At 45.6% G+C, this 27,693-nt stretch overlaps 1 protein-coding gene across 3 annotated transcripts; it reads right to left on the bottom strand.

The window, feature by feature from the left end:
• Positions 1–912: 912 nt before the first annotated feature.
• Positions 913–27,693, bottom strand: DPH7 (diphthamide biosynthesis 7). 3 transcript variants are annotated; one of them, XM_039506877.1, is made up of 10 exons: positions 27,397–27,693; positions 26,354–26,515; positions 17,177–17,319; positions 16,439–16,526; positions 15,450–15,544; positions 14,103–14,269; positions 13,251–13,323; positions 4,579–4,644; positions 4,194–4,366; positions 913–2,959 (listed from the first exon to the last, which is right to left on the bottom strand). In XM_039506877.1, exons 2-10 carry the CDS (start codon positions 26,492–26,494, stop codon positions 2,496–2,498), a joined length of 1,410 nt encoding a protein of 469 aa, XP_039362811.1. In that variant the 5' UTR covers positions 26,495–26,515; positions 27,397–27,693; the 3' UTR covers positions 913–2,495. The 3 variants fall into 3 exon arrangements, with proteins under 3 accessions (XP_039362811.1, XP_039362810.1, XP_039362809.1); XM_039506875.1 differs by having other exon boundaries at positions 2,496–2,962; positions 27,397–27,692; XM_039506876.1 differs by lacking the exon at positions 27,397–27,693 and having other exon boundaries at positions 913–2,962; positions 26,354–26,494.

The following is a 27,693-nucleotide window of genomic DNA, read 5'->3' as shown; positions in this document are numbered from 1 at the left end:
ACAAAGCACTTTCCAATCTAGCAAATTACGTAGATGCAAGCACATTCGGTGAACACTAGCAAAGCTTCACTAGCTCCAAATGTGCTACAAGCTCTTAAAAGTCACTGACATGCCAATGAAAAAGTATTAAAGTCCTTTCAAATTAGATTAAAGGGATATAATTATTAGCAGGGATGGAGAAAGGGGAAGTTTCCCCAACAGCAAATCTCTGTTAAACTGAACAATGTATGCTAAGTCACCTTTTGCATCCCTTTCTTTCCAGATGTTGTTCTCCTCGGGGTCCTGTCTTGATCACTGTCAGTCAGGCAGTGAACTCTTCAAGAAAGGGAATATCTTTTTAATAGCTACACTAAACACAAAATGTTAATACTGTAAATGAGGGTAACAGTCAGAAACTTGGCACTTGGGCCACCTAACTGTAGACTTGCCAACACAATTGCATGGAACAAACCCACACTGGTATAGTTGGATTTCACATAAAAATATAGTTTGACTCCATAGCTTTAAAAGTGAACATACTGTGCTAATCTCATCTAAAAGTCATCATCTTCTGGTCAAGAATCGCAGCTAGTCTGCATAATAAATACTTCTCCCTTCTATAGCACATTTGCATCCAAAAATCTGTCATCCCTCCAATTCTATTCCTCTATTTCTTCTCACTACCTCTCAGACAGCATCATTTCACACTTGGTAGACTAATCCCAGACGGTTTCTTGTTCTTCAGTCTTGGTTCTCAGCAGCATCATCCCACATGCAAAATAAAAGCAACAGAGTGTATGTTGCTTGGTGGGTATCTGTTTATCAATAATCTAAACTGTCTGTGCAATCCAGCAGCAGATACCACAGAACAGGACCAATATATTTGAGTTTCCTTCGAACTTTTCAACTGATAAATAAGAAGAGAGATATAACTCACTTAAACTTTTTATTTTAGAAACATCCAAAAATAGTTTTTTTTAATTTTAACAAAAACTTTTGTTCACAATGCTGATATGCATCTCCATAAAACAGCACTCAAAATAAGAGGTGTTCCAAAATACACATGGTACCCTCAAACAAGGTTTTGCGCATTAAGAAGCTTAGTTATTTCTGTACATTGTTTTAATAGCTGTATGTATTTACTATTACAAAAACTATAGTTGCTGCTGGTGTTTCTTCCCTTCTAGGCTAATGATTCATTAAGATTCTCAAAGAAAAACCATACAAGCTAGAAGTTATTTTAAGCTGGTTTTTGGTTGATGGTAATCAGGAACACCAGGGTAGTGCCCCATTAATGTAGTGCCTTACTGGTATTTCATAGTAAGAATCCAACAGGGCAACCTCAAGGAATTCTGGAGACATCCTATTTAGGATTGCATTATTAATAATTTTATATTTTTAAAGAACATGAGGAAGTGCTACCAACAGGGTGTGAGGGTTTTGAGATTTAAGCTGAAAAACCTGCACATCTTTTTTTTTTAAACCTGATTTGACCCTAGTCTCATATTATAGGTCTCACTCTCCGGATATGGGTTTGTTGCAGAGTTTGCTTTTTTAAAAGGTTTCTTTGCTGCAAGCACTAATATACAATGAGATTCACTGTGTGATCATGCAAAACCAAGTGGTGCTTGTTGACAAGTGATAACCTGAAAATCAACTTGTACTCATGCAGTAAATTAGGTGTAAAATTACACATATGCAGCCACAGCAGAATCCTCATGATTAAGACACTTTTCAGTACACAACTTCACTTGCAATCTGTTCTGTCATGTACACTGAGACAATCTGGGATTTCATTCTAAAAGGAATTTCTCTTTATCCAAAGTCACTATAAACATGTTCCCTGTGCAGCATGTCCTCACAGCATATGGCAGTTTACAAAACAAGCCAGTGACCTATGCTTGTATTCCAACACCCATATAAACTCCCTTGAACGTTCAAATCCAAATTTTGTGGTTATTATGTAACAGTGGGCATATATAATTTAGTGCTGCAGCAAGGTTTGGTTGATGTGGGATGGGGCAGATTTTGTTGGGAGAGAGGGACAAAGAAAGGTGGCACTCACCCACAACTCTGGAATTGGAGGCAAGACTTACAAACGCAGACTAGTTGTCAAGGGAGGTATATTTCATGCCTAAAGAAGCATCCCCTGAAATGCACCACTGTCACTCTGAATCACAACAGTAAAGGACAGCCAAATAGAAGCACCCATGTTTTACTATGTCCCTCACCAAAGGCAGGAGACTATTCATTTTGGTTTAGTCAGAGTTAGACACAAAACACTAAGAATGTAGTTGCCTTAATTTAACGGTATAGGTCTTCAGAAATTCAGGAGCTATGAGCTCCCAGGCAATAAAACTGGAAAAACCCCAGTGGAAGTTATACTGGGCATAGGCTGCAGATACCGTTCTCAATACAAAAAGTCTCCTATACTTTCCCTCTGGGACATTTGAGAGGACTTTTCAAGGCTATTCAAGTGAAATTGTGTTTTCAGACTAGGAATAATATTTAATATTTTACTCTGAAGGATTGATTTGACTGGTTTCCCATTTCCAAACATGTAGGATGTTATCATAAAATGAACAAGTCGCTAGGATGCTGCTCTCTCTCCGAGCCTTTGCTAATTCAGTTTGATCACGCTTGATGTCCAATCCCCTTCCATCAAGACACTGAGAATGAGGATCAGAGCCACTCTCTGGTCTGACCTGGGAGATGATGCCTTCACCCTCCTCGTCTAACAATACATCAAAGGTAGCTGTAGGAGATTCATAAACTATCTTCAGGTTCTGGATTTGCAGATCCAGTTTCTTGCCTCCTTGATCCGAACTTGCCACTGGTCCCTCAGACAACTCAGGTGCAGAAAGTGGGTCCTGTTTTGCAGCCAAGGAATCCCTTGGGGAGAGTCTTGACCAATCAGCTCCATAAGCCAAGGAGTTATGCAAGATGTAGGACGACACAACAGTGCATTCCTCAGAGTTTTCTGCTAAAAAGAAGAATAAGTGGAAATCAAGCTTTAAAGTCCAGTTTCAGGTAGCTTGTCTGCTAGCTATTCCAGTGCTGACAATTTAGTCAAGAAGAATTCCCCTATTCCACCCCAAGTGTTACTGGTTACCGTTCTCCTTCACATGACAAAAAGATTCAGACACCTTCAAGAAGATATGAGGCAATGGTAAAAAGGAAGTTCTCCCCATCAACTTTCTACAGCCTCTTTATAGCCTCATCTTCACTCAGCTCATTGGAGGGGAAAAGAGGATCAGCATGCCCATGCAGCTCTTATAGGGCTCAGAGGAGAGGCACAATGAAAGCAGTCTCACACAGAAACTGAAAATCCTACAATTGCCAAGACCTATACACTATGTTCTTTTATGGCAGGTTGTTGTCTCCACTGAACATCTGGCCTTCCATTCTATGAGGTGGAGAGCACATTTTAAGTGATCAGGTAATAAGAGTTTAGCACTAACCAATCATAGCACTTTTCAACTTCAAAGTGCTGCACAGATATGAACCAGTTCACCCCTTCCAACATGAAGTATTATCCCCTTTTCACAGAGAGGTTAGGTGACTTGCCCAAGGTCGTACAGCCAGACACTGGCAGAACCAAGAATCTGACTGCAGTCCTGTGTAACATGGCCTGAACACAAGTGCAGGCTATAACTAACACCTAAACACTGGGCAGTAACTGTGCTCGGACTGGTTTGGAGGTTGTTTGAGGCAACAACCAGCCTTCTCAATAGCAGACCTGTTAGCTCAGGATACAGTTATTACCAAGTTAATACAAAGCATCTAACAGGCAATCACACATTCAGAAGTGTCTCGTCGTCCTATCATTTGGATGAAGCAATAAACTAAAGTGGCCACATGAATGGCTACCACCCTCATGCCAGAATGCAAGGGTTTGCATAATATGACTGAAAACTAGTTACAGTAGTACAAATCAGTAGTTACAGTGTCCCTGCACTATGATTGGCGAGACCACTCCAAAATGGTACAATAAAATTGTTGGTCCATCAGGGGAAGTATAGAGGAGTACACATGTCAAGCAAGGAGTTCTTACAAGTGAATTGAACACCTAGGCTTCTTGACAGTATATTTCTACCATTTATTCAGTGCAGTGGCATCCATTGGCCTTCCCTTCCATCTGTAGTCAGGGAAGATAAACAGCAGTGTGTGGAGGAGAGGAAAGAACATCCTTTCCTGCTCTATTGAACACTCACCCATACTTCCTTGGCAGTCAAGGATTTTGAATCCATTATGCATGCAAGCAGCCAACAGCAAGTGCTCACGTGTTGGGTGCCACTTCAATCTCCAAACTCCACCCTCAACGTGGGTGTCTGCCAATGGCTGCTTCATATTCCTGGTGTCCCACAGGAGAATATGTTCGTCATAGCTGGAAACACAAACCACAAATAAACATGCACAGACCAGCAAAGGAATTTTAGTGCATAGTGCACAGAAGTAATAAAGAGGATGCAATGCACTTTCCACCACACTCCACTGATGTCAGCCTCTTCCCACAAGAGCTTTTGGGGAAGCAGCCATGGACTGCAAATAATGAGGCAGGTGGGGGATGTCAGGTAAGAGCATCTAGAGATAACTCACCTTCCTGTAGCCAGAAGATACTCCCGGTGTGGACTGCACTGAATGCTGCACACGCCCATTGAATGTCTGCAAAGGAACAACATGCATCGGGAGAATGGAGACCAAGAAAGAGTGCACAAAGTAAGAAGATAGTTTCTTTTGTTCTCAAAATTGGAGAGTTCTATGGCAACCTTCATTGCAACAAAGCTTCTTACAATAAGGAGTTAAGGACAGCCTTAAACCCCAGGATAGTGATTGTAGTGCAGTACACAGGAAGAGAGTAGTCCTTTTGCCAATTCCAGATAAAATAATGGAACAGTTGATACCCTCTTTTAATTTATTGAGTCCTGTAATATAATTCATACCCAGCAACATGGGGTATGGAAAATAGACCTTGTCAAACTAACTTCATTTTTTGTTTAATGAGATTACAAGTTAGGTTGATAAAAATAGCAGCATTGATAGCGATCGGGGGAGGTCCCGGATGACTGGAAAAAGGCTAATGTAGTGCCCATCTTTAAAAAAGGGAAGAAGGAAGATCCAGGGAACTACAGGCCAATCAGTCTCACCTCAGTCCCTGGAAAAATCATGGAACAGGTCCTCAAGGAATCAATCCTGAACCACTTAAAGGAGGGGAAAGTGATCAGGAACAGTCAGCATGGATTCACCAAGGGCAAGTCATCCCTGACTAACCTAATTGCCGTCTATGATGAGATAACCGGCTCTGTGGATGAGGGGAAAGCAGTGGATGTGCTATTTCTGGACTTTAGCAAAGCTTTTGATACAGTCTCCCACAGTATTCTTGCCAGCAAGTTAAAGAAGTATGGGCTGGATGAATGGACGGTAAGGTGGATAGAAAACTGGCTAGATGGTCGGGCTCAACGGGTAGTGATCAATGGTTCCATGTCTAGTTGGCAGCCGGTATCAAATGAAGTGCCCCAAGGGTCGATGCTGGGGCCGGTTTTATTCAATATCTTCATTAACGATCTGGAGGATGGTGTGGACTGCACCCTTAGCAAGTTTGCAGATGACACTAAACTGGGAGGAGTGGTTGATACGCTGGAGGGTAGGGATAGCATACAGAGGGACCTAGACAAATTAGAGGATTGGGCCAAAAGAAATATGATGAGGTTCAACAAGGACAAGTGCAGAGTCCTGCACTTAGGACGGAAGAATCCCATGCACTGCTACAGACTAGGGACCGAATGGCTGGGCAGCAGTTCTGCAGAAAAGGACCTAGGGGTTACGGTGGACGAAAAGCTGAATATGAGTCAACAGTGTGCCCTTGTTGCCAAGAAGGCTAATGGCATTTTGGGTTGTATAAGTAGGAGCATTTCCAGCAGATCGAGGGATGTGATCATTCCCCTCTACTCAGCACTGGTGAGGCCTCATCTGGAGTACTGTGTCCAGTTTTGGGCCCCACACTACAAGAAGGATGTGGATAAATTGGAGAGAGTCCAGCGGAGGGCAACAAAAATGATTAGGGGGCTGGAGTACATGACTTATGAGGAGAGGCTGAGGGAACTGGGATTGTTTAGTCTGCAGAAGAGAAGAATGAGGGGGGATTTGATAGCTGCTTTCAACTACCTGAAAGGGGGTTCCAAAGAGGATGGATCTAGACTGTTCTCAGTGGTAGAAGATGACAGAACAAGGAGTAATGGTCTCAAGTTGCAGAGGGGGAGGTTTAGGTTGGACATTAGGAAAAACTTTTTCACTAGTAGGGTGGTGAAGCACTGGAATGGGTTACCTAGGGAGGTAGTGGAATCTCCTTCCTTAGAGGTTTTTAAGGTCAGGCTTGACAAAGCCCTGGCTGGGATGATTTAGTTGGGTTTGGTCCTGCTTTGAGCAGGGGGTTGGACTAGATGACCTCCTGAGGTCCCTTCCAACCCTGAGATTCTATGATTCTATGAGATAGACTTCTGTAAGGTGTTTGACTTGGTAGCACATGATATTTTGATTAAAAACTAGAACAATGCAAAATTAACATGGCACATATTAAAATTAATTAAAAGCTGCCTAACTGACAGGTCTCAAAATATAAATGTAAACAGGGAATCATCACTGAGCATCCTCTCCAATTTATTAACATCCTTCTTGAATTGTGGGCACCAGAACCGGACACACTATTCCAATAGCAGTTGCACCAGTGCTAAATATAGAGGTAATGTAACTTTCCTACTTAAGATTTGCCTGTTTATATATCCAACAATCGCATAAGCCCTTTTGCCCACAGCGTTGCGCTCGGAGCTCATGTTCAGCTGATTATCCAGCTGTGTCTCTAGTGGGGTCCTGTAGGGATCAGTTCTTGGCCCTATACTATTTAACATATTTTAATCAATGATCGGAAAGAAACTGAAATCAGTTTGCGGATGACTCAAAGTTCGGGGAGTGATAAATACTGAACAAAATGGTCACTAACACAGAGCGATCTGGATCACTTGGTAAGCTGAGTGCAAGCAAACAATATGCATTTTAATATAGCTAAATGTAATGTCCTATATCTAGGCCATATTGACAGGCAGAGGGATTCTATCCTGAGAAGCAGTGACCGTGAAAAAGACTTGTGGCAATCTTTAAATCCGGATTGATGTTTTTCTGGAAGATATGCTCTAGTTCAAACAAGAATTAATTCAGGTCAATTTATATGGCCTCTGTTACACAGAAGGTCACACTACATGATCACATTGATTCCTTCTGGCCTTAGAAAATATAAACTCTGCTAGTGCCCATGTATGTGTTGAGTTTTCTTAAGAGCAATACTCCTGCCACGCAGCTTTCTAGCAGGAGAGTACTCATTGGCAGCAATTCCAAGACTCACAGAGGAACAAATTTATGGCATGATGTGGCATGGGTTTCTGCAAAATAGCTGCATGCCAGAGAGGTTGATATAGTTCCCCAAGTAGTAACTAACAATAAACCACAGTGTCTTATCAGGATTATAAACAGAGCTTAGTTGAAAAGTGGTACACACGGTTTTAATTGTAGGGTATGTCTAGTAAAACACAACTACAAAAGAAATTCATGTAAAAGGATGGGAGGAGAGAGAAAATAAAAGTTTAGTGAAAAGCTGCCCTGTCTTTAGTCATTTTAAAAAGCAGATAATGTTACTCTTGGGAGTTTTGTTGGTCTCCATCAATCCACTTCTTTTAAGAAGAACCCACCTCTACCCTTTTAGTGGGGGGGTGCAGAGAGGACAGGAGGCAAAAGAATCCCAGACTGAGATGAACTGGTGAATTCAATAGGTCTCTCCATTTCCCAGAGGCTAGTGCAGGATATTTTCTAGCACGGGGTCGGCAACCTTTCAGAAGTGGTGTGCCGAGTCTTCATTTATTCACTCTAATTTAAGGTTTTGCATGTCAGTCATACATTTTAACCTTTTTAGAAGAACTCTTTCTATAAGTCTATAATATATAACTAAACTGTTGTTGTATGTGAAGTAAATAAGGTTTCAAAATGTTTAAGAAGCTTCATTTAAAATTAAATTAAAATGCAGAGCTCCCCGCACCGGTGGCCAGGACCTGGGTAGTGTGAGTGCCACTTTAAAACAGCTCACATGCCACCTTCGGCACACATGCCATAGGTTGCCTACCCGTTCTAGCATTTAGTCCAGTGACGGATTTTTCACCACTTCCCTTGGAGAAAAGCATTCTAGAGCCCAACAGAGCTGTGTCAGGAAGTTCTTTCTTCTATCTAGCTTAAATTTTGCCTCAATTTCCTTTCCATTATGGATGGGCACATCTTTTTATCCCAGTTCCTTGTACCATACTAATTCTACTCCATACTTAGCATTTACACCTTTCGAATCTTGGTAGCTTTATATACCCCACATTTCTTAGGCAAGCTGAACATGTTTCCTATAGCTCTTATTTTTCCTGCACAAGTCAGTCCCTTCAGCTCCCTGATCAATTTTTATTGTTCCTCTCCAAGTTCTCGCCAATGTATCAATATCTTTCTGGTACCGAGAGGCCCAAGTGTTGACCATCATCTGATCATCATCTGTGTTGAGAGGGACTATCCCCTCCCTGTACTGTGAGGCCTCTGCATACGCAGCCCAAAGTTGCATGGTGGACCCCTTTGCTGTCATTTCATACTGCAAACCTATGTCCCCTTCTCAACCCTAGTGTCCCATCCATTACAGAGCCCTTTGGCACATTAGTTTTTACACATCAAGTGAGATGCACTCAAATTCTTCCAGAGTTGGAGGCAACAACTGGCTTGATTTAACATCCAGAAGATTAAGCATTATCTACAAGTTATGACTGGGGGAACTCTTGGCCCCAGCACCACGGGTATAGAAAACTCTGCCTAAAAGTGGAGAGTGGGGAACAGAGCTGGCAGAGAGATGAGAGGGATCTTGGAAGCCGTGCACTCCCATGTTTCCATGGGCTCCAGCTCCACAGGAATCCATACATGCTATCATGTAGCAGTGATTTCGTCTGGGACATGGATGGAGCCAGGACATCCACCAGCCAATCCTCCCTGCACAGAGGCTGGAGACTACTCCAGTCACAAGGATCCCATAGAGGTTAGGAAGTTGCTCCACTGCCACCCAAAGTCTTGGAAAAGAGGCAAGATCCCTTCCCCGCCACCTCCCCCAAATCCCTGGCTGGGCACCAATACCACAACTTGAATCCAAATGAACTAGCGCCCAAAGTGGCAGCTAACCAACCAAAGGCAGCAGAACAAAAAACATAAGAATGGCCATACTGGGTCAGACCAGGCAGAAACAGTGCTGCTTTCCCTCCTTTGGTCTTTTATTTAGAGGAGGAGGGGTGGGATAGCTCAGTGGTTTGAGCATTGGCCTGCTAAACCCAGGGTTACGAGTTCAATCCCTGAGGGGACCATTTAGGGATTTAGTTGGGGATTGGTCCTGCTTTGAGCAGGGGGTTGGACTAGATGACCTCCTAAGGTCCCTTCCAACCCTGATATTCTATGACCAAGGGTCCATCCAGCCCAGCATCCTATCTACCAACAGTGGCCAATGCCAGGTACCCCAGAGGGAGTGAACCTAACAGGCAATGATCAAGTGATCTATCTCCACCCTCTGACAAACAGAGGCTAAGGACACCATTCCTTACCCATCCTGGCTAATAGCCATTAATGGACTTAACCACCATGTATTTATCCAGTTCTCTTTTAAACCCTGTTATAGTCCTAGCCTTCACAACCTCCTTAGGCAAGGAGTTCCACAGGTTGACTGTGCATTGTCTGAAGAACAACTTCCTTTTATTTGTTTTAAACCTGCTGCACATTAATTTCATTTGGTGGCCCCTACTTCTTATAGTATGGGAACAAGTAAATAACTTTTCCTTATTCACTTTCTCCACACCACTCATGATTTTATATACCTCTATCATATCCCCCCTTAGTCTCCTCTTTTCCAAGCTGAAAAGTCCTAGCCTCTTTAAGCTCTCCTCATATGGGACCTGTTCCAAACCCCTCATCATTTTAATTGCCCTTCTCAGAACCTTTTCTAATGCCAGTATATCTTTTTTGAGATGAGGAGACTACATCCGTACACAGTATTCAAGATGTGGGTGTACCATGGATTTATATAAGGGCAATAAGATATTCTCTGTCTTATTCTCTATCGCTTTTTTAATGATTCCTAACATCCAGTTTGCTTTTTTGACTGCCGCTGCCCACTACATGGACGTCTTCAGAGAACTCTACACCAGTGGTTCTCAAACTAGGGCCGCCGATTGTTCAGGGAAAGCCCCTGGTGGGCCAAGCCGGTTTGTTTACCTGCCGTGTCCGCAGGTTCGACCGACTGCGGCTCCCACTGGCCGCAGTTCGCCGCTCCAGGCCAATGGGGGCTACAGGAAGCAGCGCGGGCTGAGGGAGGTGCTGGCTGCCCTTCCTGCAGCCCCCATTGGCCTGGAGTGGCGAACCACAGCCAATGGAAGCCGTGATCAGCTGAACCTGTGGACATGCCAGGTAAACAAATCGGCCCGCCCGCCAGGGGCTTCCCCTGAACAAGCAGCAGCCCTAGTTTGAGAACCACTGCTCTACACGATGACGCCAAGATCTCTTTCCTGATTAGCTGTAGCTAAATTAGCCCCAACTATACATATAATATGATGGGAGGTTATTTTTTCCTATGTGCATTACTTTACATTTATCCACATTAAATTTCATTTGCCATTTTGTTGCCCAATCACTTAGTTTTGTGAGATCTTTTTGAAGTTCTTCACAGTCTGCTTTGGTCTTAACTGTCTTGAGCAGTTTAGTATCGTCTGCAAACTTTGCCACCTCACTGTTGACCCCTTTCTCCAGATCATTTATGAATAAGTTGAATAGGATTGGTCCTAGGACTGACCCTTGGGGAACACCACTAGTTACCCCTCTCCATTCTGAAAATTTACCATTTATTCCTACCCTTTGTTCCCTGTCTTTTAACCAGTTCTCAATCCATGAAAGGATCTTCCCTCTTATCCAATGACAACTTAATTTATGTAAGAGCCTTTGGTGAGGGACTTGTCAAAGGCTTTCTGAAAATCTAAGTATGTTATGTCCACTGGATGCCCCTCGTCCACATGTTTGTTGACCCCTTCAAAGAGCTCTAATAGATTAGTACGACAGGATTTCCCTTTACAGAAACCATGTTGACTTTTGCCCAAAAATTTATGTTCTTCTATGTGTCTGACAATTTATTCTTTACTATTGTTTCAACTAATTTGCCCAGTACTGAGTTATGTAATTGCCAGGCTAACCTCTAGAGCCCTTTTTAAATATTGGCATTACATTAGCTATCTTCCAGTCACTGGGTACAGAAGCTGATTTAAAGGACAGATTACAAACCATAGTTAATAGTTCTGCAATTTCACATCTGAGTTCTTTCAGAACTCTTGGGTGAATGCCATCTGGTCCTGGTGACTTGTTACTGTTAAGTTTATCAATTAATTCCAAAACCTCCTCTAATGGCACTTCAATCTGTGACAATTCCTCAGATTTGTCACCTACAAAGGACGGTTCAGGTTTGGGAATCTCCCTAACATCCTCAGCCATGAAGACTGAAGCAAAGAATTCATTTAGTTTCTCCGCAATGACCTTATCGTCTTTAAGTGCTCCTTCTGTATCTCAATCGTCCAGGGGCCCCACTGGTTGTTTAGCAGGCTTCCTGCTTCTGATGTACTTAAAAAAACATTTTGTTATTACCTTTTGAGTTTTTGGCTACCTGTTCTTCAAATTCCTTTTTGGCTTTTCTTATTACATTTTTACACTTAATTTGACAGTGTTTATGCTCCTTTTTATTTACCTCACTAGGATTTGACTTCTACTTTTTAAAAGATGCCCTTTTATCTCTCACTGCTTCTTTTACATGGTTATTAAGCCATGGTGGCTCTTTTTTAGTTCTTTTACTGAGTTTTTAATTTGGGGTATACATGTAAGTTGGGTTTCTATTATGGTGTCTTTGAAAAGCGTCCATGCAGCTTGCAGAGATTTCACTCTAGTCACTGTACCTTTTAATTTCTGCTTAACTAACCTCCTTATTTTTGCATAGTTCCCCTTTCTGAAATTAAATGCCACAATGTTGGGCTGTTGAGGTGTTCCTCCCACCACATGGATGTTAAATGTTATTATATTATGGTCACTATTTCCAAGCAGTCCTGTTATAGTTACCTCTTGGACCAGATCCTGCACTCCACTCAGGATTAAAACGAGAATTGCCTCTCCTCTTGTGGGTTCCTGTACCAGCTGCTCCAAGCATCAGTCATTTAAAGTATCGAGAAATTTTGTCTCTGCATTTCATCTTGAGGTGACATGTACCCAGTCAATATGGGGATAATTGCATTCCCCCACTATTATTGAATTATTTACTTTGATAGCCTCTCTAATCTCCCTTAGCATTTCATAGTCACGATCAATGTCCTGGTCAGCTGGTTGATAATAGATCCCTACTGTTATATTCTTATTAGAGCATGGAATTACTATCCATAGAGATTCTATGGAACATGTGGATTCGTTTAAGATTTTTACTTCATTTGATTCTACATTTTCTTTCACATATAGTGCCACTCCCCTCCTCTCCCCCCGCACGACCAGTTCTGTCCTTCCAATATATTTTGTACCCCAGAATGATTGTGTCCCATTGATTGTCCTCACTCCACCAGGTTTCTGTGATGCCAATTATATCAATATCCTCCTTTAACATGAGGCACTCTAGTTTACCCATCTTATTATTTAGACTTCTAGCATTTGTGTACAAGCACTTTAAAAAGTTGTCACTGTTTATTTGTCTGCCCTTTTCTGATGTGTCCGATTCTTTTTTATGTGAATGTTTCTCATCTGATCTGGCCCATACTTTATCCTCTTCCATCCTCTCCTCCTGACTAAACCCTAGAGAATCTCTATCAATAGACTCTCCTCTAAGAGACATCTCTAAGAGAACAAAGGGCACAGATGGACAAGATCATGACATACCCTGAATGGTTAAAAGCTGAAATTTAAATTTAACTGGAATTACGGGAGAGAACATACTTAGTCATAGTCAAGTATCAGAGGGGTAGCCGTGTTAGTCTGGATCTGTAAAAAGCGACAAAGAGTCCTGTGGCACCTTATAGACTAACAGAAGTATTATGCTCCAATTTTTCTCTTAGCCTATAAGGTGCCACAGGACTCTTTGTCGCTTTTTAGTCATAGTCAGTCATGCATCATAATTCTATGGCCATCTGTCTGAGTGGCTTAGTTACCTCTCGCTGGTGAAGATAGGCATTTCTGGGCAGCACCTGGTGTCCCAGCCCCTCAGCATGCAGTCATCTCCACCTGTACAAGGAGAGATTGTCTCTGTATTAACACTAGTTGGGAAATCAGTGCACCATAGAAGAAGCTGAGATTTGACAGCTCTGGAGCATGACTAGAATTGGAGACAATGCCCTTACTGCTGTTGCACTCAGAAGATCATAGTGCAACAGCAGTTTTGAAAAACTTGCGTTTTTCAATGGAATGAAGGGCAGAGCTGTTCCGTGTACCACAAAGATTTCAGTTCATCCAAAAGTGTGAGGTAGGATCAGGGAAGGGAAAGGTAGATTCTACCTAAATGGAAGTAAATAGTAGTCAACATTTATTTGGCACCTTTCTTCCAAGCATCTCAGAGCACTTCATAAACGTAAGTTGAATTTCACAAACCATCTATGGAGGTATCTCCACTTCACAATGGGGATATCAACACTCAGAGAAGTGAAGTGATGTGCCAAGATCAAACTCTAAGTCAACAGCTGAGCTGGAACTAGAATCCCAGAGCCCTCACTTCAGTCTCCTGTTCTGACTACAATGTACTACTCCCTCTTGGCTAATGAACAGTAGGGTGGGCATTTCAATATCCACAACTTCCTACAGTCACTCCTTCAAGGATTATTTTTCCAAGCAATGGCACAAACACTGAGAAGATGTCAGCTGCCTGGTGCAGCAGCAAGAAGTGTCATCATGATGCACATGCAAAGGGTAGGAGGGAAAAGAGAAGCAGCCACCATGGAAATGGGTATTTTGATAGCCACGTATATTTTCCTGCCCCTCCCCCAAGAAAAGGCTTTTAGTGTTCACACCTGAATATACAATGTCTGTGTCCCAGTAATTAAAAGCAGCAATCCAGGCCTCAAAGTTGTGAGCCTTCCACTGGCTGAGGATGTGTACGGAAGGCGCAGACTCATCTATTGACAGTAGGTTCAGCTTCCCCTTTGAATCACTGCTGATTACTCTCAGTGGGTGCCCACTACAGCAGGAAAGACAGACAACATGTTAGCGTTTAAGACAACTCATGTCCCAGCATGTAATCCAGTGACTTTCTGCTTCACACCTGCAGCCATGTTACAGCCTGAAAAGACTAGTTAACACACAAATGATGAGTATCTGTCTATTAACATAGACATGGAGCAACACTAGGGGAGCAAGGCTTCCAAGCAGACACCAATGCTGTGCATCTGCAGAGTGTACCAGTCCCCTGTTCTTAAGAGCTGGATTTCATCTTCAGTCTACACTGCAAAGAAAGCACGGCAATATTCACAATCCCAGCTCCCTGCTCTCAAACAGGAAATGATCATCTCATACTGATTTGGGACAATTAATTGAAATAAGGTCTTTAGTATTCTGTAAGCTCCAAAACGCTATTGAAACACCCATTAAGATGTCTCATCTCTCCTGCGTGGCAATTTCCCACACTGCTCTCCCACTCACTGGGTCTGCAGGGGCTGGGAATACTGCAGATGCTGCATGTTCAGCCCCATGGGAGGTAGAAGGCCTTTTGCTTCCCAAGTTATTAAGCAGCAGCGACAAACTTTACAGGGATGCCCCTCTGAATCAACACAGATAGTGGTTATCCCTTTTTAAAGATGGAGAAGAAAAGATATACACAAAGGGACTTGCCCAAGGCCAGAAGTTTTGTCAATTCATTAAACAGCGTGCCCAGACACAGTATAATGGACACAAGCAATTAAAAAAACGATTCCAAATTAAGTTAAACAATGTCAACTATAGAACTCCCCCTGGTTCCCAGCCCTGTGTTCAATCCACACTTCTCTCTCCCCCTAACTTTGAAAACAAACAGTTCCCTTCAGCCTGAGGGTGACATCTAACTAATTTTACATGGTGATGACATTCCTGGAATCAACTCTGGGAGAAGATAGGAGAGCAGCCACTTCTAGACTGAGTTTCTCAGCTTCCTCACTATAGGAGACTACTGGGGCTCAGACTAAGTTGAGTTTAGATTTTACACAAGCACTAAAGCTGCCAAGCCATTTCCTTGTTAATGGATCATATGCAGAGACCCCACAGCAAACATTTCCGCATGAAGGAGCCTCAAAGGCAATTCTAAGCCTCTTGAGAGCAGGGACGGTGGAAGTGTCACACACACACACACCCCTACAACAGAGTGCCATACTTATTCCCCTCCTCACCACTGCTCCCGTCCTGTGGACCAGTCCAGAGACAAAGCAATGCATTGTGCTCCTAAATCAACACTGTAGAGTGGCTCCAACATGCAGCTGTTGTTCTACTAGAGAGAAAAGGAAATCGATCAAAATCAGGAAGACAGAAACAACCACACAGACAGTATCTAACTGCTCTTTCACCCCTCACTGGGGGACCCCACAGGTGGCTGCATTCCATGGATGCTGTAGGTTCATACCCTGGAGAATTTTAGGATCCTTGGCATTATAGAAGAGAAAAATCCTAACATATAAGCCACTGAAGTGCTAGATACAAGGACTGCTATCCACATAGGGTGCCTCCCATTTCCTGTACTTAAACTCACTGACTCCCCAACTATCCATCCCAGCAGCTCCTCTATTTCAAACCTCATTGTGGCTAGAGAGCCATCTAGCCACAGTGTCCTAACTTACTCCTAGGCTGGCTTCTGCTCTCTCCACTCCATTGAAACTGCCATCTAGTCATCAATAACCTCTTCCTCACAGAGCCCCTTCTTCACACTCAATCTCTATGTTGCCTTTAACAATGCCCCATACCTCCTCCTCAAAACTTTATTTTGTTGGGCCTCCTGATACTTGGGCTTCTATGACAGTTCTATCTCGCCAACTGCTCTTTCAACAGTTGTTTCTTCTCCCTAGCAACTGAAGAACCCCAGGCTCTCTGTCTGTCCTAATTTCCCTACCCCTTCTCCGTTACACCCCTCACCGTCCACTCTTTACAGATAGACAGAGACAAGCTTGATTCCCAGATATTAGGGACAAATTGTTGGCATTTGCATTTAGGAAAAATGCCACACACACAAAAAAAAACCCTCACTTGTAAACTGAACACATTAGCCCTGGAGTCACTGAAAGCACCATGGAGCCTCTGACACCATTTTCAGTAACGCCACAGCCTTTGAACATGACCAATGAAGCTAGAGGAATTTACATTAATGACTTTCATCCCAGTTACCTACCTCACTTCCAGTCAGGTAGCAGAGCTCCACAGTTCCCTTGGCATTTGCAATGCCCAACATGGGATGTTGTGCGACAGGAATGTGGCACCTGGAAGAGTAATTGACAACGAGGTCTTGAACTCAAGTCCATGTCTTGCATTAGAGGAAAAGAAAACAGTCCAGAAGGAGGAGCTATATTGTTTTGTTTTTTTTCTAAAGTTCTTTGACAAGTCTCAGCCAGGCAGCATACTCTCTAACTGCAACTACATTAACTTGCATTGCTCCTGTTCCCTTCAGCTGCCCTTTGTGTGTGCGTGTGTGTGCACCGGGGGGAGAGAGAGAGCGTAATTAATTTTAAAAGAGTCATAGCTTTAAAACTAGTTTTCACAGCCAATGAAGAGCTAGCACCACCAGCTGCTACTGTCTATCCTGCTGCTTCCCCTGGTTCCACAAGCACGGACAGAACTGTCCCCAGGCTGGATAAGCAGCAGGCACAGCTCAAGTGTGGGATGCCCACACTGAGAGCTAGCAGTGCCTTACTGATATTTTTCATCCTAGAACAGAATAATAATACAAATGTTATTAAACTAAAAGCAGAGACCTTGCACAGCACTGTGATCACCAGAAGCTGCTTATTCATTACTGCAGTAGAAGCTATTGGCAGTTGGAGAGAAAGAATACCTACTGCAGCAGTCCAGGCACAGGTAACCCTTGGCCACAAGTGCCAAAGGAGCCTGATGTCCCCCCAGCCCGCATTACCATTTGATGTCTAGGATGGCGGCAGTTTCAATCCTTTGAATTTCAGTCAGTGGGATGAAAGGCTGCTCTTCACTGTAGTGATACATGTAGAGGCGACCCAGACGTGTGTGGGGCTCATCACTCTCACTGGGGTTTACACCAGGCTGCATCGAACAAGGGAAAAAGAAGTCTGTAAGCTTAGGGGCTATTTTCTCACCTCCTTCATATATTGTAACATTTCTCCCTCAAAGACCCTGTCAGAAAGCGAACCAAGCTCTACTAGTCAGAGCAGGGGATAGAGTCAGCACTCACTGTGTTGAGTTCCCAGCTCTACCAACAACACAGAATCATAGAATATCAGGGTTGGAAGAGACCTCAGGAGGTCAACTAGTCCAACCCCCTGCTCAAAGCAGTACCAAACCCAACTAAATCATCCCAGCCAGAGCATTGTCAAACCTGACCTTAAAAACCTCTAAGGAAGGAGATTCCACCATCTCCCTAGGTAACCCATTCCCGTGCTTCACCACCCTACTAGTGAAAAAGTTTTTCCTAATATCCAACCTAAACCTCCCCCACTGCAACTTGAGACCATTACTCCTTGTTCTGTCATCTGCTACCACTGAGAACAGTCTAGATCCATCCTCTTTGGAACCCCCTTTCAGGTAGTTGAAAGCAGCTATCAAATCCCCCCTCATTCTTTTCTTCTGCAGACTAAACAATCCCAGGTCCCTCGGCCTCTCTTCATAAGTCATGTGCTCCAGCCCCCTAATAATTTTTGTAGCCCTCCGCTGGACTCTTTCCAATTTTTCCACATCCTTCTTGTAGTGTGGGGCCCAAAACTGGACACAGTATTCCAGATGAAGCCTCCCCAATGTCAAATAGAGGGGAATGATCACATCCCTCAATCTGCTGGCAATGCCCCTACTTATACAACCCAAAATGCCATTAGCCTTCTTGGCAACAAGGGCACACTGTCGACTCATATCCAGCTTCTCATCCACTGTAACCTCAGGTCCTTTTCTGCAGAACTGCTGCCTAGACATTCAGTCCCTAGTCTGTAGCAGTGCATGGGATTCTTCTGTCTTAAGTGCAAGACTCTGCACTTGTCCTTGTTGAACCTCATCAGATTTTTTTGGCCCAATCCTCTAATTTGTCTAGGTCCCTCTGTATCCTAGCCCTACCCTCCAGCGTATCAACCACTCCTCCCAGTTTAGTGTCATCTGCAAACTTGCTGCGAGTGCAGTCCACGCCATCCTCCAGATCATTAATGAAGATATTGAACAAAACCTGCCCCAGGACCAACCCTTGGGGCACTCCACTTGATACCGGCTGCCAACTAGACATGGAGCCATTGATCAGTACCCGCTGAGCCCGACGATCTAGCCAGCTTTCTATCCACCCCATACTTCTTTAACTTGCTGGCAAGAATACTGTGGGAGACTGTATCTAAAGCTTTGCTAAAGTCAAGAATTACACATCCACTGCTTTCCCCTCATTCTCAGAGCCGGTTATCTCAACATAGAAGGCAATTAGGTTAGTCAGGCATGACTTGCCCTGGGTGAATCCATGCTCACTGTTCCTGATCACTTTCCTGTCCTCTAAGTGCTTCAGAATTGATTCCTTGAGGACCTGCTCCATGATTTTTCCAGGGACTGAGGTGAGGCTGACTGGCCTCTAGTTCCCCGGATCCTCCTCCTTCCCTTTTTTAAAGATGGGCACTACAGTAGCCTTTTTCCAGTCATTCGGGACCTCCCCGGATCGCCATGCGTTTTCAAAGATAATGGCCAATGGCTCTGCAATCACATCCACCAACTCTCTTAGCACCCTCGGATGCAGCGCATCCGGCCCCATGGATTTGTGCTCATCCAGCTTTCCTAAATAGTCCTGACCCACTTCTTTCTCCACAGAGGGCTAGTCACCTCCTCCCCATGCTGTGCTGCCCAGTGCAGTAGTCTGGGAGCTGACCTTGTTCGTGAAGACACAGGCAAAAAAAGCATTGAATACATTAGCTTTTTCCACATCCTCTGTCACTAGATTGCCTCCCTCATTCAGTAAGGGGCCCACACTTTCCTTGACTTTCTTCTTGTTGATAACATACCTGAAGAAACCCTTCTTGTTACTCTTAACATCCGTTGCTAGCGGCAACTCCAAGTGTGATTTGGCCTTCCTGATTTCACTCCTGCATGCCTGAGCAATATTTTTATACTCCTCCTGGTCATTTGTCCAATCATTTACTGTAGGACCTTGGGAAAGTCACTAAGAGTGCCATTTTTCAGAGATGCCAAGCAGCCACCACTCCTGGAAAAGCCAATGGTATCTACACATCCTCAGCAACTTTGAAAAATCAGGCCCCAAGCTCTGTTAGGAGGCAGGTAAGGGATAACTGTATCACTTCACCCAGCTCTGGGATGGGACTCTGCAACTGTTTAACAGCCCTCAGCAAAACTCAATAACGATTTAGGGCAGAAAGGAGTATTAGAGTCCCATATTTAGTTAACTGAGAAGGAATATAGGGAGGCAGAGTGAGCTGATATTTGGCTAGGAAACAAGGGCTTATGAAAAGGGCCATGGGCTCTTTAGCAATAACCAGTCCCTGAGCAGTATTGTACCTGCCGTTCAATACCTTTGTATTGCACCTTTCAGAAAGGTAACCCTCCCACAGCTCAGCTCCTCTTAACACCATGCTGGAGCACTGATTCAAGACTGACTCAGAAAAAAGCATGCCACCTACTGAATGAGCATCATGCATCACCTAGGCATTTCTTGGAAGTCTCCCACACAAGTCCACTGCTTAGTTCTCAAGATCAGACAGGAACACAGTTTATGTTGAGGGTGCAGTGGAAGTGGTTTTCAACACGGGAGTATGCAAGTGAAGAGGGTAATGCCCTGCCACTCAATGAAAACAATTCAAAGTGCTGTTCCACTTTGGAAAAAAAAGTGACTGTAAAATTGGTCACTACTTACTCAGCAGTTTTGCCAGCTCTAAGGATTCAGAGCTGCTAATTTTAACTGTAGTTTTTTTAGTTGTGTTTTACTTCTAATAATCTTTCACAGCTAACATAACTATGAAAGGAGGAATTGGGATCTATTCCATGTTGGACATAATCACCAAAATTGTTACCCAACTTTAATCAGCCACACCAGAGTAACCCACTGAAGGCCAATGAAGGCCAGGTGTCACTAAAGGCATAATCTGGCCCAAAGGATCTTTATTACTGGTGGTCATGAAAGAGATAGGAAGAGCCCAGCTTCACTGTCAGCTCTCAGAGTGAGTTTGTACAGCTAGCGGGGAGAAGCAGCCAAACAACCACCACACACCTTTTTACATATTAACCAAGCACCTTGTATCTGAAGTCACTAGGAGACAGCAAATGTGAAATTCACTGTGCCAATTTTACAGTGATTATCAGAGTAGAACCACACTTTACATGAAAATATCAGACACACTGTGACGGGTTGGCTCATAGAAACCCCCTTGGGGCTGCCAACTGATGTGCTAAGACTACTTCTACCCCTGCTTTCCTGCCCTGTCAGCTTAGGACTTCAGGACCCACTAGCTGGCTGCAAACCCAGACCTAGGGTCTGAACCACGTCCCCTAACAGCTGTAGGCTTAATTGAAAGCAGCTACAGAAGTGTTCTTATCTTTAACACTCAGATGCCCAACTCCCAGTGGGGTCTAAACCCAAATAAATCTGTTTTACTCATCAATTGTTTGCCCTCTATAACACTGATTGAGAGATATGCACAGCTGTTCCCCACCCCACCCCCAGGTATTAATACATACTCTGGGTAAATTAATAAGTAAAAAGTGATTTTATTAAATACAGAATGTAGGATGTAAGTGATTCCAAGTAGTAACAGACAGAACAAAGTGCATTACCAAATAAAATAAAATAAAACAAAAACACACAAGTCTATGTCTAAGAAACTGAATGCAAACAACACCTCACCAGTTCCAGTAAGCTTCCTTTTACAGACTAGTCTCCTGCTAGTCTGGGTCCAGCAATCACTCTCACCCCTTTGTTCCAGTTTCTTTCAGGTATCCTTGGGGGTGGGGAGGCTCTCTCTTTAGCCAGCTGAAGACCACATGGAGGGGTCTCCCACGGGCTAAAATAGACTTTCTCTTGTGGGTGGAGACCCCCTCCTCTCTCCTATGCAAAGTCCAGCTCCAAGATGGAGTTCTGGAGTCACCTGGGCAAGTCATATGTCCATGAATGACTCTCAGTTTTTACAGGCAGAAGCCATTGTCCACATGGTACCTTGTATGTCTCCAGGAAGAAGACTTATGTGGACTGGAGCATTCAAAGATGCATTGTTCCTTAAGTGCCTCTTGATTGAGCACTTAACTTCGCGAATTCCTTTCTAAAGAAGTTGATCATATGCCTTACAAAGCTTACTTAGGCCATGGCTACACTTGCAGATGTAGAGCGCTTTGGGTTAAACCAGCCTTCGGAGAGCGCACTAGGGAAAGCGCTCCAGTCTGTCCACACTGACAGCTGCAAGCGTGCTGGTGTGGCCACATTCGTGGCACTTGAAGCAGCATTTGGAGCGGTGCATTATGGGCAGCTATCCCACAGAGCCCCTCTTCCCATTCTGGCGCTGTGGCTTATGGGAAGGGGGCATAGAGTGCGGGGCATTCTGGATCCTGTCTCAACGCATGTTTCCGTCCACATTTGGCGTCATCTTTCAACAGTTTCTGTGCAGGTCTGCGGGAATGGAGCCCGAACTGCTGTGGAACATGCTGACGAGTCTCGCCAGCATGTCTCATTTGGCAGTCGAGTTACTGCTTAAGATCCTAAGTGACAGTGAGGAGTCCAACGATGATATCGAGTCGCGTAACACATAAGACATGAAATTGTTTGTCTCATTCATGGACATGCTCTCCACCGTGGAACGCCGCTTTTGGGCTCGGGAAACAGGCACAGAGTGGTGGGATCACATCGTCCTGCAAGCGTGGGATGACGAGCAGTGGCTGCAAAACTTTCGGATGAGAAAATCCACTTTCATGGGACTGTGTGCTGAGCTCATCCCCACCCTGTGGCGCAAAGACACGAGATTGAGACCTGCCCTGCCAGTGGAGAAGCAGGTGGCTATTGCAATCTGGAAGCTGGCAACTCCAGACAGCTACCAATCGGTCGCTAACCAGTTTGGAGTGGGAAAGTCGATGGTTGGAATTGTGTTGATGCAAGTTTGCAGGGCCATTAATCGCATCCTGCTCAGAAGAACCGTGACTCCGGGTAACATGCATGACATTGTGGCTGGCTTTGAACAAATGGGTTTCCCTAATTGCGGTGGGGTGACAGATGGGACGCATATTCCTATTCTGGCACCAGCCCACCTAGCCTCTGAGTAGGTTAACCGAAAGGCGTATTTCTCCGTGGTTCTCCAGGCACTTGTGGATCACCGTGGTCATTTCATTGACATTAATGCAGGCTGGCCCAGAAGGGTGCATGACACACGCATCTTTCAGAACACTGGCCTGTTCAAGAAGCTGCAAGCTGGGACTTTTTTCCTAGACCAGAGGATCACCATAGGGGAAGTCAAAATGCCCATTGTGACCCTTGGAGACCCTGCTTACCCTTTAATTCTGTGGCTCATGAAACCCTACACAGGGAGCCTGGACAGCAGCCAGGAATGGTTCAACTACAGACTGAGCCAGTGCCGAATGACTGTGGAGTGTGCTTTTGGCCATTTGAAGGGCCGCTGGTGCTCTCTTTATGGGAAGCTGGACTTGGCCGAAGACAGCATCCCCGTGGTTATATCCGCGTGCTGTACCCTCCATATTTGTGAAGGGAAGGGTGAAAGCTTCACTCAGGCATGGGCCTCGCAGTTCAACACCTGGAGGCTGAATCTGCACAGCCAGAGAGCAGGGCTATCAGAGGGGCCCAGCGTGGGGCTGCAAGGATTAGGGATGCCTTGAGGGAGCAATTTGAGACTGAAAGCCACCAGTAATGTCTGGTGCTCTGCACGGGAGTTGAGTGTAGTGGCTGTGTTTGGTACACTGACTTGCAGTGCTTGTTGCTTTCCTGGGCTAAGGTATATTTTGCTTTATGCACTAATAAAGTATGTTTTCAAAGTAAAAAACTCCATTTATTGAAAAGAAAATTCATTTATTGAGAAAAAAAAAAAACCACAAAGTAACATAGAACTACCAAAAGGGCAAGGGAGTGGGGTGGGGACCGGTTCACTCATAGGCTTGAGTATATCCTGATTTCATACTCTCAAATACTGTCTGGAGTGCTGTACTTTAGGATGGCTATAAGGCATATTGAGGGGGGTTGAGTGCAGTGAATAAGGGTCGTAGTTTTCATGGGTGGGTTTTGAAGCTACGGGTGTAGGAGGCAGCTGGGGGCGGTAAGAACCCGGATGTTGGGGAAATTGGGTTGGAGGGGACATGGGGGCACAAGGGGAAGAGTTTTGGGACAAGGGCTGTGGGGGGGGCAAGTGCAGTAGTGTTCTGCCTGCATGGCGACGAGCACCGGGATAAGAGTCCGCTTAGCGCTCCATTATGCTAATCAGCCTTTCCATGCTTTGCTGCCGGTGCGTTGCGTTTTCCTGGCAGATTCTCCTTTCACTCTCCCTCCACGTCTGTGCCTTTCGATTCTCATTTACAGACTGCTGCATGACTTCTTGCAGCATGTCTTCTTTGCTTTTACGCGGCCTCTTCCTGAGTCTTCTCAGTCTGCTGGCCAGTGATAAGAATGAAGGTTGAGATCTCAAGCCTGCATGTATACAGGCAAAATGCAACACTTAACAGAAGCAGCATTGTACACACCAGACAGAGCAACGATTCCCCCGCATTTAAAGAGGGCAATCATAAAAACCATACGTTGCCTGTCCCAAAGCGAGCGCACATAACCCATGGGAGCCCCAGAAATGGTGAGTAAGCACAGGGTCCATGGGGACTGATTGTTTCATGGCTGTACTGTCCTCTGGGTTTCTGTGCCTTGGAAAGAGCCAACAGCTGCAGGGGGAACCTATACTGAACACTGTGCCAACATTCGCCACAGGAGTTCGTCCTGGAAGATATCTCGCTGCTGAGGGTGAACAGGGAAGCAACGGAGGGTCTTCTCCTACAATGCGGCTTCCGCCCTGGCCCATACACAGCTTGCCTGCATGCAGCAATGGTCCCCCGTCCTCGCCCAAAGAGCCCGTACCTAAAAACTTCCTTCCCGAAAAGAAAGCCTCTTACCAGGAACCTCCTCTGTTGTTTGTCCTTCCCCAAGCACCAGACACCACGACTGGCTGCATTCCTCCTGGCTCAAGAAGAGCTCCTGGCTGCTTGCATCTAGGGATTCTGGGGTGCCTCCCCCCCGCCTCAGCACCATTGCTCGTACGTTCCTCCCCCTCCTCCCCCACCTTGCTGTGCTGGGCTCGGAAGCATCCATGGTGGTCATTGCAGTGGAAGTGGGATCGCCCCCAAGTATCGCATCCAGCTCTTTGTAGAATTTGCAGGTTGTGGGGCAGCACCGGAGTGGCCGTTTGCCTCACAGGCTTTGCAGTAGGCATTCCGTAGTTCCTTTACTTTAACCCGACACTGCACCGCATCCCAGTCATGGCCCCTGTCAATCATGGCCCTTGATATGTGCCTGAAAGTATCGTAATTCCTACAGCTGGAGCGCAGCTGGGACTGCACAGCTTTCCCCCCCAAAACACTGATGAAGTCCAGCACCTCATCATTGCTCCATACTGGGGATCGCCTGGCACGCGGAGGCATGGACACCTGGAAAGATGCGCTGAGAGCACTCCACGCCTGGCTGAGCAAACAGGAAGGGGATTTTCAAAATTCCCAGGGAATTTAAAGGGCTGGTCTGATGCTTGGTCACCTGAGGACAGGGCATCAGAGTTCAAAAGTGATGACCAGAGAGTGGCTAGAACAGGCATTGTGGGACACTTCCGGAGGCCAATCAGAGAGCATTAGGTGTCCACACTGGTGCCGCGGCGCTCCAGTGACAGCGCAACAAACGTTATTCCTCTCAGGGAGGTGGAGTACCAGGAGCGCTCCAGCCGCAGAGTCAGAGCACTCTAAGTGCCTTGCCAGTGTGGACGGGGAGTGAGGTAGAGCGCTCTTGGCGGCTTTAATGAGCTATAACACGCAAGTGTAGCCAAGGCCTTAAAAATCAAGCAAGCATACAGTCAATATTCATAACTTCAAGTACAAAAATGATATATGTGTACAAATAAGATGAATAGAGTCAGTAAACCATAACCTTTACAGAGATATGTTACATGGCACATGTAGCATAAAACATACTCGTTATGTCATATTCCCATAAAGCATTATGGGATACATCATCACACACACAATTAAACATCCCCAAATTACCAGAGATCAGCACAATATAAAGGGCTAGATACTTTACTGAATTCCCATGGGTGGACCCCTCCCTACAGTTCCAGCATCAACCCCATGACCAACACAACACTGTATTTACAGTTATTCACATACTGGAAACAAGTAGCAAACACAGAGGACTTCTTCTAACAACTCCAGAGTTCTTTTTATTTTTGATTTTCTATTTTCAGTAAAAGTAGCAACAAAGAAAAGACCAGCACAAAATCCCAAAACTACAACCAGAGATATACTTAATCAGTCTCTTCACTGTCCTTCATTACAGGGCATAAGCCTCGCTTTAGAGCACAACTATCCTTCCACAGTTGAGGGTTTGATTTTTTGTGTGTGTGCTTTTTACTGAGGCTATAGAAAATATGTATGCTACAGAAATGCCTTCCACATTCTCTACAGCTGACAACTTTGATAGTTCGCCTGTCTCACTCAATTTTGAGTCTTTTTCCCCACACGTAGGCCTTAGCAGGGTGATAGTGGCATGCACCCAGAGTCCCTGAGCAATCAGATGAGATACATTTCAAGGGAACTACCCCACCTCCCAGTGCAGACAAATGCATAATACAAGTCAGAAATGGATGTGAGTTTAGCAGTTTCAATCTGGGAAGATATTTCCCTGAATTCAGGCTTGTCTGAATCTGGGAGTTTGGGTTAGGTCACGCTCTTATTCTCTTATGTTGTGTCCTAACAAGATTTCACATCTGTGTAGTTTACTGCTGAGAATGGGGTAGCAGCAATCTGAAAACTCAAGGAAGCTGAACTCAGTTCACACAATGCATAAGAGGTCAGGACTGGCCTATGTCACTGCTGTTCAATCAGCCCTCCTGATACTATCATTTCTATCACTTACCTTTCTATCAGGTTTCTTTAGCTGGTAGGTGCCACAAACCAGGATGCTATGCCAGCCTTCCACAGGGCACCACTCCACAGCATCTGCACTGTATTCAGTGTCTACCACTTGAAGAGTCTGAGTCTTGCACTGCAATGCCATGTCAGAACATGCTCATCCTGCCTAGAAAGGAGCAGAGCACAGAAAACAAAGGTAAGAGAAACAGCGAAAGGAAGCAGGGGGGAAGACACAGTGACCCTGACTGGGGCATGCAGACCACAGCTAAGCTGTCCCTGTGTGGCCTATCTCCTGAGAAGCTACAAATGCAGCACAGCTACTATCCTGGGAGAAGCAAGCCCAGCACGCTCCCGGCAGAATGCGGTACAAAGACCTTGCTCTCTTAGGCCCACAGAGATGCTAGGGGCTCTCCCTAGACCGCACAGTACATTAACTATGCAGCTCAATGCAAAGGGCACAAGGGAAACCAAACCCCGCTGGAGAAAGTCCCTCCCCAACAGAGGATTTACAGAAAAGAACAGTGAGTACCAGGCCCACATCTATCCCTCTCTAGTTACACAAGGGATCCAGGTGTCTCGAAACAGGCATCAGTGCTTGGGGGGAGAGCAAAGACAGGCAGATCCATCACGGCCCCGGTGACAGTCTGTTCATTCACTACCACGATCCCAGCCGCTCGGGCTGCGCTAACGTGCCAGCAGGGGCGGCTCTAGACCCCGGCGCGCCAAGCAGGCGCGTGGGGCGGCCCTTTCCGGGGGGGGGGGCGGCCCGCCCCGGGGGGGGGGGCGGCATTTGGCTCCGGTTGAGCTCCCGCCGGAGCCTCGGGACCACGGCACCCGCCGCAGTCATGCGCTCGTCCCGGACGTGGACCTGCCGCTGGCATGCCGGCGGGAGCTCAACCGGAGCCGCGGGAAGAGGGGACCCGCCGCGGGACCGGGGAAGGGCGGCGCAGCGCACCGCGCTGCTTGGGGCAGCCTGATTTCTAGAGCCGCCCCTGCGTGCCAGACTCTCCCCCGCACCCCCCTCGCCGTGGGCTGCTCACTGGTCACCTCAGCGCGCAGCGGGAGACCCGGGCCGCTTCCCCCAGCTGGGGCAGTGCTGGGGCTTGGCCTTGCAGCGTTCAGCGACCCCCACACCGAGCAGCCGGCGGGGAGAGCTCGGCTCAGTCCATCTGCTTCCAGGTCAGGCTGAGCGGGAGGCGGGGCTGATGGGGGCGGGGCGAGCGCAGGCCTGGGGGAGCCGAGGGCAAGTGGGGCAATGTGCCCCGAGCCCCACAGGCTCCCCGCCGCCTCCGCCTTCCCCCATCGCCTCAGCGCGCTGCGTCCTGGATCGGTCCTGGATAGAGC

This window comes from Mauremys reevesii, linkage group 19, assembly GCF_016161935.1.
Source record: "Mauremys reevesii isolate NIE-2019 linkage group 19, ASM1616193v1, whole genome shotgun sequence".
NCBI lineage: Eukaryota > Metazoa > Chordata > Testudines > Geoemydidae > Mauremys > Mauremys reevesii.
The sequence above is the reverse complement of the archived record's forward strand: the minus strand, read 5'-3'. Positions and strand labels throughout refer to the sequence as shown.

Bases quoted from the DNA above. Each gene is read 5' to 3' on its own strand.
- DPH7 (XM_039506875.1), bottom strand. From the start codon at position 26,494: ATGGCATTGCAGTGCAAGACTCAGACTCTTCAAGTGGTAGACACTGAA. The intron at 15,545-16,438 runs GTAGGTAACTGG...TCTCTCTAGTAG, and splicing joins GCTACCTGACTGGAAGTGAG to AACAACAGCTGCATGTTGGA. The intron at 4,645-13,250 runs GTAACTAAGCCA...GTTCCTTTGCAG, and splicing joins CCTATCTTCACCAGCGAGAG to ACATTCAATGGGCGTGTGCA.